This window comes from Bicyclus anynana, chromosome 20 (assembly GCF_947172395.1).
Source record: "Bicyclus anynana chromosome 20, ilBicAnyn1.1, whole genome shotgun sequence".
Classification (NCBI taxonomy): Eukaryota; Metazoa; Arthropoda; class Insecta; order Lepidoptera; family Nymphalidae; genus Bicyclus; species Bicyclus anynana.
The window spans coordinates 9,368,674-9,381,295 of NC_069102.1; the positions used below are offsets into that span (position 1 = coordinate 9,368,674).

The 12,622-nt window shown below is 37.2% G+C and overlaps 1 protein-coding gene across 7 annotated transcripts in view; it reads left to right on the top strand.

Annotated features, from left to right (window-relative positions):
• The window catches only part of LOC112057974 (dystroglycan 1), a 162,637-nt gene that overhangs the window by 140,719 nt on the left and 9,296 nt on the right, over nt 1-12,622 (top strand). For 4 of the 7 annotated variants that reach the window (XM_052887868.1, XM_052887871.1, XM_052887870.1 and 1 more), the window contains 8 exons: nt 551-694; nt 4,749-5,030; nt 5,974-6,132; nt 6,889-7,182; nt 9,263-9,408; nt 10,029-10,169; nt 10,548-10,899; nt 11,884-12,108. In XM_052887868.1, the coding sequence (XP_052743828.1) occupies nt 551-694; nt 4,749-5,030; nt 5,974-6,132; nt 6,889-7,182; nt 9,263-9,408; nt 10,029-10,169; nt 10,548-10,899; nt 11,884-12,108 (1,743 nt within the window). The remainder of the gene's footprint in view (nt 1-550; nt 695-4,748; nt 5,031-5,973; nt 6,133-6,888; nt 7,183-9,262; nt 9,409-10,028; nt 10,170-10,547; nt 10,900-11,883; nt 12,109-12,622) is intronic. The other 3 variants (XM_024098589.2, XM_052887874.1, XM_052887872.1) reach the window with 3 other exon arrangements.

Below are 12,622 nucleotides of genomic sequence, written 5' to 3' on the forward strand. Positions count from 1 at the left end.
GATAAATTTTACGATTTTTAGATGTTAATATCTCATCCACTATTTGAGCTGTAGTTATGAAATTTGGTATTTTGTACTTTCCTGTACTTGTATAGGCCTTTCTTGATGAGTACTGTTTACCAACAAAGAAAATAGAAATAAGGGTAGAAAACGCATGTCATTTCATAACTTATTTATTTTAAAGTATGTATGGTTTGTTTATAAAATGTTATATAAAATATATTAACCTTGTTTGTTCTAAACATATTAATGAAATTTATTTTCATTAATTTAAGAACAAGTTAATTATAATTATTATTAGGTGTTATATGACTACTGATTTATATCCTTATTTTTGATTTGTTTGTTGGTAAACAGTACTCAGCAAGAAACGCTTTAGTATAGATAAGCTTACGAGATTTATTATGTTAACCAAATCTCATGCTTTCGTGTTAAATAGACAAAAGTGGCTTTAAATGGTTCATACCTTGTCGCTTTGTCAGCCGTTCTCTCTGATTTGGCTGACGCTCTTTCGCGCATTTCAATTGTAATCAATTGCTTCTCTACATAGTCGCCACTAGACGAAGGCTCGGGCGTGTACGACAGCTATGACGGCGACTACGACGCGGACGCGGACGTGGACTACAGCGGCGACGATGAAGACGAGGACGACGAATACAACACACAGATCGACAGCGGAGTCGTGCAGGAAAAAGTGAGTATAGCCTTCATTGTCTTGGATCATACTTTCCCTTCTACATTACTTCTAAACTCATAGATCGAGAGACTGCGATAACTAGTCATTTTATGAAGGCCAAAAAACCCTGGCTGAATTTGTTGTGTGGGCTCTTAACGGAACAAAACGTGTTTTGGAACCTAAGTAACTTTAAACTTATCACCGTCACAACATAACCTGAAAACAATGTAGTGCTTGTAAAACAAACTTACTTGAAATAAAGGAATTTTGAATTTGAATTATGGAGTTTAGAGATAGTAGTTTTCAAGACTCCTCAATTTGTCCAAGTGTACGCAGGCTCTCGGTCTATCTTGTATTGTCAAATAACTGAATGTGAATTTTTTTGGTGCCTTTTAGTTTACATTTTTTCCGGTGTACTATTTGTTATCCGATTATAGGATTTAATGTGAATATTTAAACTTTGAATTTGAACATTACGAGTTTATCAAATAAGAGTTTCTGAAAATTTTGAATTTTGCATTTGAGTCGATTAAAGTCGTTAAATTCAATTTCTTTCTGTCTATTATTCAGGGTGTCCCGTAATTAATAGATAAATCGCAAATGGTAGATACACCACCTAATTATCTAAATACTTGGTCACCGTAAGGATTTTTTCAAATTTCTAGGTAATTAGGTGGTGTGTCTACAATTTGCGTTTTATCCATTAATTACGGGACACCCTGATAATAGACAGAAAGAAATTGAATATATAAGTCGTTATAAAGACTCCCGCTATCGAGTTTCCTAAACAGCGCTGATTTTGCGCTACAAGCGTCGCGTAGTTGCAAGTTCCAACTTTTCCGTAGTAAACTCCTTATCAACTAAGCAGTCGGGCTATAAATCATTTCCCTAAGTATGTCTTCTCTATTGACATGGCTCTACAACTAACGAAATAGTCAGCGCGTTATCGATTGAGTCGCGAGTCCTTCACTAAAACAATGCTTACTAAAACACCAGACTGTACACTTTTAACAATGTTTGGAAATTTTGAGTGACTTTTATTACTAACCTAAAATCTTTAAATCTGATAAATCCACAGTAATTCCAAGTTAAAAGGAATTACTAATTATGTTAAGCGTTCTACGACATTTGTTTTCATATTGTTTATCGATAAGTTTGTTTTAGCTCATAGTTATTTCAAAAACCTTTCATTTATTCCATTATCATATTCGGGTGCACTCAAATACGCCGGTATGTGTAAGCGCGATTCTGTCAAATTTAAGTTGATAGTCCACCTAGTGGAGGGTCGATCAACGCTGCGCTATCCGGTACGGGGTCGCCATTTCAGCACCTTGAGACCCCAACGTCCATCGGCTCTTCAGACTATGTGGCCTGAACATTGCCAATGCTAAGCTGTGTCAGTGACTTTGGTTTTTCTGTAGATCTCCACGAGGAAATCTACAGAAAAACCTACGTGAAAGTTTCTCTGCGTGATCAAATCAGAAATGATTCTGATTCAATCACGCAGAGAAACTCCAAGCATAGCTCACTTCATCGCCCACTCAGTGACTTTGAGCCTTCTCATGATGTTTAGCGTTAGCTCTATAATAATTATTGTTATTGGAAATAATTTGACAGTACCGTACTTCAGTCGTAGGTGGTTAATTTGAATGCACCCTATACTTTTTGACATCATAATTCCCCACATTCATAATGGTCGTAAATAGATTTATAGACGGAAAGTGCATATGAATGTTATCCGCCGTTTCATTTATTCATTGGAATATCATTCATCATTTATGTATTTCAACTAATTGCTTCATTAAAGGTGTCATTGATTAAATATATTATGTATATTGTAAATGTGTATCAATTATGTATGTGTAATTGAAATGTATTATATTTTCATCTAAATGTAAATATTCCTCAAGTGGTTTCCAATGAATAATAAAGAAGGTGAAAGATATTACTTTTATTAACAGATTTATAGCAAATGCCATAGTTTATTGTGATAATACAATAAATTATATTGAAAACATAACAACTTTTACATCAGTTTTGAATTTGTCAACAATGTTATGATTGACAAAATAGAAATAGTTTTTTTGCAGTAGCATTTTTACGGGATTCTTCGTAAATTGAATTTTGTAAATTTGTTTTTTTTTTGTTATTTTGATATAATTGTAAATTATTTATCTATCCTAAACCACGCCAACATAAAAAAAATATTAAGTAATTAGACTCACGTAATATTAAAATCGCAACGTACAACGTTTAGTATTTTTGGAAAATACATGATTATTTTTTATATAGTTCATTGTTACAGTTGACACTATACTGTTACATGTGGAAGCTCCCTATATATTAATAAGAATTTGCTATAAAATGTTGATAAAATTAAACTGTATGTGGAATGGAGATCGTGCACCCAAGTTAGTCGCGGCCTTGTTGTAGACAACCTGAATACTTCCGGGAACCACTGCATGGAATGTTACGGACTAACTACCAAGTTATACAGATTTTAGTTAATAGTAGAAGATCCGAATTAGAAACGACCTTTACCCATCTGTTTATTAGATGAAAAGTGTTTTATATTATCATCAATAATGAAAGTTATAATGGTTAGTGACAGTTTGACCTGCTAGTCTGTCACTATTTTGGGCTTTATTATCAACCTATTAAAATAAACATCAAATAAATTGACAAATGTCGCTTACCTTCTGTGTAATATTCACCAGTAAGCGCCGGATGACATTTGTTACGTAGAATCGTATATGTCAACCAGCATAGTGAATAAGCCTCAGGAAATTTTTAGGCAACCTACTCGCAATATTAACGCACTAAATTTGATATAAAACACTCTTCATCCAATTAACAGATAGGTGAAGATCTTTTCTAATAAGGATCTTAGACTATAACCCAATTTTTCAAAAGGCTCGCAAAATCGAGTTTCTTTTACATAATTTTTAAATACAGAACGACTAAACAGATTCTGAAATACGTTAAAGTGTCCCAATGTTTTTACCAATAAAATACCTAATATGTACCAGAATTACCTTAAATATCATTACATACTATTTACTTAATTCTTATTATTATCATCAATGTACTAATTATTTCAGTATTTTTTTTTATTAACATTTAAGCTGCAACTACTAAACCGATTTCAGTGAAATATTGAACAAAGATAGTTTATTTTCTGGATTAACTCATAGACTTAAATTCTCATCTAATAATTTCATAATCCCTTTGGTTAAGGCTACAATTTATTAGAAAATCATTATAATCTAACTTGCATATGAGCACATTTCATACTGTTTCTTTCCTTCATTCATCTTTGAGCACTTAGAGTTAGAGAGGGTTAATATAGAAATTAGCAATGTTATCAATCAAGTCCAGTTAAAAACCTTGACTTTAAGTATACTTGGTCTAAAATACATTTAAAGTACATTCTTAGGCGATATACAACACATTATATTGCGGGTTGTAGAAAGTAAAAAAAAAATGTTGATTTTGAAACTGATTTATATTAAAATTGTATCTTAAAATATCGTTGTTTTAGGAATTTTTAGTTCCACAATTAAGTCTATACCCCGCAAATTTTTTACTGTGTATCGTCTAAGAATAAAATTTCTTAATTCGCTGTAGTTTTGACGTGAAACGTTTTAAAATCGAATACGGATAACATATCTATTAAAAACGTAAACTGTGACAACAACAAAAAAATGGGCTATACCTACGAGTATATAACTTAATTTTAAGTTATAGATATAAGACATATCATCTAAAGACAGCTCACTGTTATGACCTCGGACGAAAAAGGGATAAACGAAGGATTTATTGTCTTACCTTGATAACTGCAAACATGAAGTTAACTTATAGAATAGAACCATGATAACTTCAAACATGAAGAAGAGAACCATCGTTTTTGAACGTAGACTGAGCAAAAACCGGATTTTGATATAGACGTTTCACGTTAAACCTACAGAAGTCCCGATATATGGGTATTTTTCACACTGATAACATTGCTAGTACAAAAAGATACATAAAAAAGGGTGGCAGTACTAACGTAGTGTGTACCGCGCGGCGGCAGGTGGAAGAGCCCCCCCTACCGCACCCTCACCGCCACCACCACGGCCAGCCCGACTTCGCGCCACACACCACCACCGACACGTTTCAGACCGAGCTCACCGACCCGCCGACGGCGACCCTAACACCCCCAGACACATCCCAGACAGACCCAATGACCCACCCAGACTCTCCAATCCCCGACCCACCCGACTCACCTTCACCCAGTCCCACGTCAGCCGCGACGCTTTCCACAGAGGAACCACGCGAGACCACTCCCGAGTCCGCCACTATATATACCACGGAGGTTTGTCGGAACCTGGTCTCCAGACTTTCCTTTGCATGCTTTTCGTGTCCGTTCTTTTTTTTTGGTACAATAACAGATTGCGTAGTTGTGTGGTGGTTTACTCTATCGTGTTATGTATTTGCACGTGTATCGTGTGTGTGTGTGTGATGTAGATACATTTCTGCGCCCTTAGTTTATATTTTAAGCAGTAAATAATAATATTTTAAACGCAGTTGACAAAGATGATCATGGCAGAATTGTGGTGCTTTATAACAGGGTTCAAGGCCATAGCTTGGTATTTGTAGAAGGTATAACGCATCCTCCCCATTACAGTTCCTGTCACTCTCTTCAGTTCCCCGCGATTCACGATAGTAATACGTATTATGAACGTCATGCAGGCGACTGTCCTGGTCCCATGCTATCTGAAAAACTTTAGACAGTCATCATAGTGAGGTCACAGGTATAATCATCGCCTAAGTGTGGGGTATCTTACACGCCGTTGAAACAGAGAGAAATGAAAATCATCCCTTTTTACAGTTGATACAGAAATTTGAACTTTAAAATGAGAAACATCAGAATAATTTTTCTTCAAAAATTTCAAAACACTAATTCAGCTATGAATCAAATACTAAGGGTGGCAGAAATTGATCTATTGCTCGAGTGATTACTAATTATAGGAATGTTTTTTGATAATTTACTAAATAATATAACCGTGTCATTCTTATTTAATCACTATTACATATTAGAACAACGCTAGCCATCTATATTTATGAGTATGTTCAAATACAAACATTGCATTTTGCCATAATAGCTAGTCTAGTGTTCAGCTATAAGCAATTTGGTAAAATACCCAAGTTTTCTTTTTAAATTAGTACAAACACAGTAGATTTCATTTATAACACCTATTTTGAAAATTTTTATCATTGGCAAAACTGTTTAAAATAATGAAATTTTCGAAAAACAGGAACACAAAGTCAAGATTACACCGTACTCAGAGTCCGCTTCTGAAGCCAGCAACGTGGACATTCAGAAGGAGCCCATATCGATTGACTCTAGAAGGCTCGAAGAACATTCCCCAGTACTTATAGTCCCAGAAGAAATCACTACAATGGAACCTGAGCCGGTAAGTAATGTGCCAATTGGATATCACTGAATCCTAACTCACGTTTTGTAGTCATTTGGATCTTTCACTAATTTTGTCTTGTGTGGAAGTGGATTTTCTTAACATGGGGTAGAATAGACACACGGACGCCCATTTAATTAAGTCACATTTTAATCTGTATATACATTTAACTAATCTTTTGGACATAAAGACAACACTACGAGGATACTGGACTGTAGAAGATTGTTGATTGTTTTATAAATCGTTACATTTCAAAAAGTTTTGGCGATATGAATACTATATTTTTAATCACTGCGACATGTTAATATATTAATTAAATTTAAATTGTAAATAAAATAATTATAACAAATACACACCATCTAACTGTTCACCCAGAGGCGAGGTACCCAATACACTATCGCTATTACCCCTTTGGATACCTTTGGGCCAAATCAGCTCTGGCGATATTAAATTTCGTTTTTAAACTTTCAAAAAGCCGGAAAATATAGATTATTAGAACTTAATAACGAAAAGTTTACGAATTTAAAAACTCTCATATCTGAAGTGTATGCAGATAGTTGTGGAAACATAAATTAGTTTTACTTTATCTGTAATAGGATACACAAGGCACTTTGTTATTTATTATATTTTAATCTAATTTCAAGAAAACGCTTGTTTTGCAATCACAATACAAATTCCTAAATATACATGGTTAAAAAGTACTGTTGTCTTACGTCCGTCCACATCACTTTGTGAGCGTCCGCATGGCACTTTCAGCATACAATTGTAATCAAAGAGACCAACGAACTTACTCCGCTGTCATCCGAACCGTCCACATCGCCGACACCAACCGAAGAAACAGTGACTGCGCCGATGTCAACGTCCACTTCCACGACGACGACGCCCGTGCCGACAACGGAGACGACGTCCACAACAACGAGTACAACGTCCACGACGACCACGACGACGACGACGCCGACGCCAACAACAACAACAATTGTCACGACGTCCACAACCGCGGCAACTACAACACCAACGCCAGAGGTTACTACACAGGAAACAACGAAGCAGGTCTGTAAAGAATTGGTCTTACTGCATGCAAAATGTAAAAATTACAAGTACTGATTACCAAAAGCTATTTACGAGTAAAGGAATTTTGTTGAAAAAGTACGTCCAAATACTTATGTGGACGAGAAATGTTTAATTTGTAAGTACATATTTTTTTGTAAATAGAATGCTTATAATTTTGAGTTTCTTTTTCTCATGGTTTGGACTTTTTTCACTCACACAGTCAATTAAAATAGAAAATAAATAATATATTTTTAAACGCACATCTGCAGTAGATTTTCATTTTGTTACTAGTTTTATTCATTTAGCACCTTACAATCTCATTTTAAACATTCTAGAATATAAATAATCTTATAATGTACATAATCTGTAGAACTAAATACCTTATTTAAAAAGAGGTAAGTGACAGTTGTATCAGGCAGACCATGTGTTATATTTCATATATTTCATTGTATGTTTGTCTGTCCATTTGTTAATGTATCACTATCAAATTAGTGGACCGATTTTCATGTTATTTCCACAAGTAGATTATAATAAGATTAAAGCAGGTTTTATGGCTTTTTTTATTGGAATCAAAAGAAAATTAAAATTCCTGTGAACGAAGCTACTAGCATCACTACTAAAAGTAGAATTACCTACTATTTATGTGGTCTTCATGACCACAGGCAGGTTCTTTTTGACTTCATTTGATCGTATACCTCGCTACAATAAGTCTAGCGTGGCACCGACTTGCCCGGACTACAACCGGGAGTAGTATTTTTAGCCAGTATAGTACACATTTAGAAGTAGTAGAGTTAATGTATGTGTTCGAGGAAGTATCGCCGCCAAGCAGCATTGCTGTGTTGTGGTCTAAAGGTCCTGATAATTATAAGAACATGAGGCTTAAACTTATCTGGCATGTGCCTCTTACGAAGAGCATCATATGGTACGATGTGTTCCTAACATCTTCTGCAAGTGTTGGTCGGCATACCATCAGGTGGGCCATCTGATTGTTTGGTCAACTAATAAATATCCTATGATCCGATTTCTAGTATAAAATAAATGCTTGTACTTCCTTAATGCCTAGTTTAAAGAAGTACAAGCATTTAATTTAGTTTAAAGAAGTACAAGCATTTAGTAAAGCTGGACTAACTATTTTTGGATTAATCGCCCAAAAATAGTTCGTACTCAGCTAAAATCCTAAGTAATAAGTATTACTGGCAAGTTCAAGTATACAAGGTAGCCGTTTCGACTGTAGGCTCTTATACTCCTACTAAGTTTTCAAGTAAACAATAACTATAAAATAACTATACTTTGTAGTTACTACAACCTCGTACAATACATTTTATTCAATGATCGTCAATTATGAGCTAAAAACTTGAGAACTTACATTACACTTAGTAGCAATGTACATATTTGTAGATATTAAACCATAATATACTAGAACTTTTATGGTTTGGGCACACAGTGGACGGGGTGGGTTGAAGTTAGAATAGGTATACTATACAGTTGATAATAATTAGAACATGAAAGTTGTCGCGCTGACGTGCGGCACGTTGTTGCGTTATGTTGTTGTCGCGTTCAACGCAATCACAACAAGAACACGACGGCTCAGAGAGCGGGCGTGACGTCACAATTTGCGTTCTATGAACTTTCATATTAGCTGTCAAACAGACAGCGTGACGGGTGAACGTCGCGCCAGATGATGATGACAGATACCCTAAGACAGAGAATTTGATTGAAATAGACGTGGCAAAAGGGGAAAAGTTGATTAAATTTTGAAACCACAGTTTCCTAACAGCCGTGTGGTGTGTGCAGCTTTGGATCTTGTATAGTCCTCGGTCGAAATTACTAGACGACGACGAGTTTTTAAATTATCCAGTAATCACCGCGAGTGACGCAAGATACCCTATAAGTTTGGTCTGAATCAGCTTTACTGAACTCTTTTTACTACGCACTATAATGGGTTCGTCGTGCCCGTAGTGCCTGAGATTCAATTCATTTCGTTGATTCATCGCATCACTTGTCTCGTCCGCTGTCTGCCCAAATCTTTAACCTTTACTAAATAGTATTCTCGATATCATCAACAAACCTAACATTCCAGGAGCCACTGCCAACAACGGATCGCTCGAGCACGATAATCGGTCGCACGACGGAGACGGTTCCATTCTTCCCCATACCGGTCAACCAGCCGCCCACACTCAAGCATCACATGAAGAAACTCGCTATTACAGCTGGCAACGCCTTCAGGTAATGCAGTTTTCTGCAAGGTTTTATGTAAATTAATTAAAACTTAAAAAAAATCCTATAGGTAAAAGTGATGCCCCATGAACACTGTGTTACGTTGAGACATCGCAGATCGACGCTGCGTCGTTCTCCATTCATATTTTAAATGTTATACCACATTAAAATGTGTGCCACACTTATTTCGATCCATAGTCGAGACTGACTGGGTGGGTTGCACTGCAACGTCGTACTTCGTCGCAACGCAAATTAGGATACAATGCGTTGATCCGTTGATCGGACGACGCAAGCAATTCTCTTCTTCAGCAAGCAATTCTTATTATGTTGAAATCGATCAAACATTTCTTGGTTAAGGTCTAAGGTTTAGCTTGTAACGCGTGCTAAAGAATTATGGTTAAAAATTAAAGCTGGCACTTCAAATATTTGAACGCTAAAATGTGCATTTCATTGCGCGCTTATTCGAACGCAGACTCAAATTTCCGTGCCAGACATTGTTTCATTCCGATTTCAAATGTTTGAAGCAAAGGATAAATTTTTGAATTAAAAAAAAGTCATTTATTTTATCAGTAATATAATATTAAGTGCAATAAAAAGATAACAATACATATTATCTTCTATGTTTATAGATACATAATCCCTGCCGACTTGTTCACGGACCCCGAGGAGGGCAGCAATCTCACGTTCACCATGTACGAAGCAGAGAATGTACCGCTCAGCAAAAACTCCTGGATACAGTTCATCCCCACCGAACGGGAGGTCTATGGATTGTAAGTACATGATTTTTTGGGGGTACTGTATCTCAAAAGGAAAAAACTGAACCCTTATAGGCCCTTATACCTTATAGGTATAGTACCTGTATCTCAATAACGGTTAGCAAATAATCTTATAAAACAAGTATAGGGAAAATTTTTGGGAGCTTTAAGTAATTAAATCTCTAAAATATAGTCTTATATAGGTTCGTAATCAAGTGATCAATCAAGGCGATTTAAACTTTCATTTAGCCGGATTAATTTTTAAAGCCATGTCTTTTAAATATATACGGCAAGGTACGGCAATAGTCTAGCGGGCTTTTCGATGATAAGTCCAGCTGTTTTATCGTTGAGATATCGAGGCTTCTTGTATATTGTGATTTGTATCTTCTCCAGGCCCTTGGAAGCGCACGTGTCTCGCTGGAACTTCATAGTAGAAGCGCAGGATAGCGAAGGACTCATCGCTCGAGGGCCCCTGGACATCACGGTGCAGCAACACAAAAGCGGACGCACCATCAACCACCAGTTCATCATGCAGTTCAAGCTGCTCAAGCAATACGACAACACCATCGACTGGCAGATACGCGCCTTGGAAGGCATCGTCAACCTTTTCCGCGACACTGACATGGATCACTTGATCGTTTTGAACGCGACACAAAATGGTGATCTGTGCGAATTTGTCTGGACGAATGACACTTTGCCGAAGGATTCCGCGTGTCCCATCGATGATATTAACAGACTTATGAAGGTATGTTATGGTTATTTGTTTCTTTATTCATCATGCAGTTTAAACTGCTCAAGGAGTACAACACCATCGACTGGCAGATACGCGCCTTGGAAGGCATCGTCAACCTTTTCCGCGATACTGACATGGATCACTTGATCGTGTTGAACGCGACACAAAATGGCGATCTGTGCGAATTTGTGTGGACGAATGACACTTTGCCGAAGGATTTCGCGTGTCCCATCGACGATATTAACAGACTTATGAAGGTATGTAATGGTTATTTGTTTCTTTGTAAATAATGAAGTTTAAACAGCTCTAGCAGTTTGACAACACCATCGACTGGCAGTTATCGCCTTGGAAGGCATCGTCAACCTTTTCCGCGACACCGACATGGATCACTTGATCGTATTGAACGCGACACAAAATGGCGATCTGTGCGAATTTGTGTGGACGAATGACACTTTGCCGAAGGATTCTGCGTGTCCCATCGACGATATTAACAGACTTATGAAGGTATGTTATGGTCATTTGTTTATTTATTCATCATGCAGTTTAAACTGCTCAAGCAATACGACAACACCATCGACTGGCAGTTATCGCGTTGGAAGGCATCGTCAACCTTTTCCGCGACACTGACATGGATCACTTGATCGTGTTGAACGCGACACAAAATGGCGATCTGTGCGAATTTGTGTGGACGAATGACACTTTGCCGAAGGATTCCGAGGATTTGCGTGTCCCATCGACAATACTAACAGACTTATGAAGGTATGTTATGGTCATTTGTTCATCATGCAATTCAAACTGCTCAAGGAATACAACGACCATCGACTGGCAGTTATCACGTCCAACGTGATAACTGCCAGTCGATGGTGTTGTATTGGCATCGTCAACCTTTTCGTTGCCATGGAAACGAACGATGTCACAGCGCTGTAAATTTAATGAATGCAGGGGCAGTACTAATCTTACATAATCTTGGTATAATCCATCTATACATTATTCCAGATCATGGAATCCGACACAGAGCGCGGCAGCCCGTCCGCCGGGCTGGCACGCGCGATGTCGCCCGAACTCAAGGTGTCGGAGGTGAAGTGGCGCGGCACGGGGCGCTGCGCGGGCGAGCCCGTCGCGGCCACCAGCACGCCCGACACGTACCCGCCCGTCACGCGCAACCAGGTCGACCACGTCACCGCCACTGTCGGACACCTGCTGGTGTACAAAGTGCCTGAGGTAATGTTACATTTTAACCGATTTTAGTGTTCAATTAGGGACGTTATGTAGATATCATTTTGTTTAAAAAAAATACCGATTCCAATAGCTGTTTAAATACTGTGGCGAACGAACTCTTTCGTTTCTTCCACTTTAGGTTTGGCCACTGTAAAACGCGCATGCGTAGATAGATTGTTTTGCCCATTCATTACTTCCACTCCGCATCATTCCGTTATATCAATATACCAAACATATAAAACCTCTATGGCGATAATACTAATTTTTAGTGAAAGTTTCTTTATTGAAACATTAGAATTCTTTCACATTTATTGTATTTTTATGCTCGTTTAGTGAAAGAAACTCGCTATTGATATGTACGGTGCAATTTGCTGGAATGTTGATCCCGCACCGATAATATATATAATAATGTTCGACTTTCGATAATATTGTTCGACCTCCCAACTAAGTGAAGAAGAAGAAGAAATACTTTATTGCAAACAAAAATATAATTATAAATTAAAACAATAAAAAGATA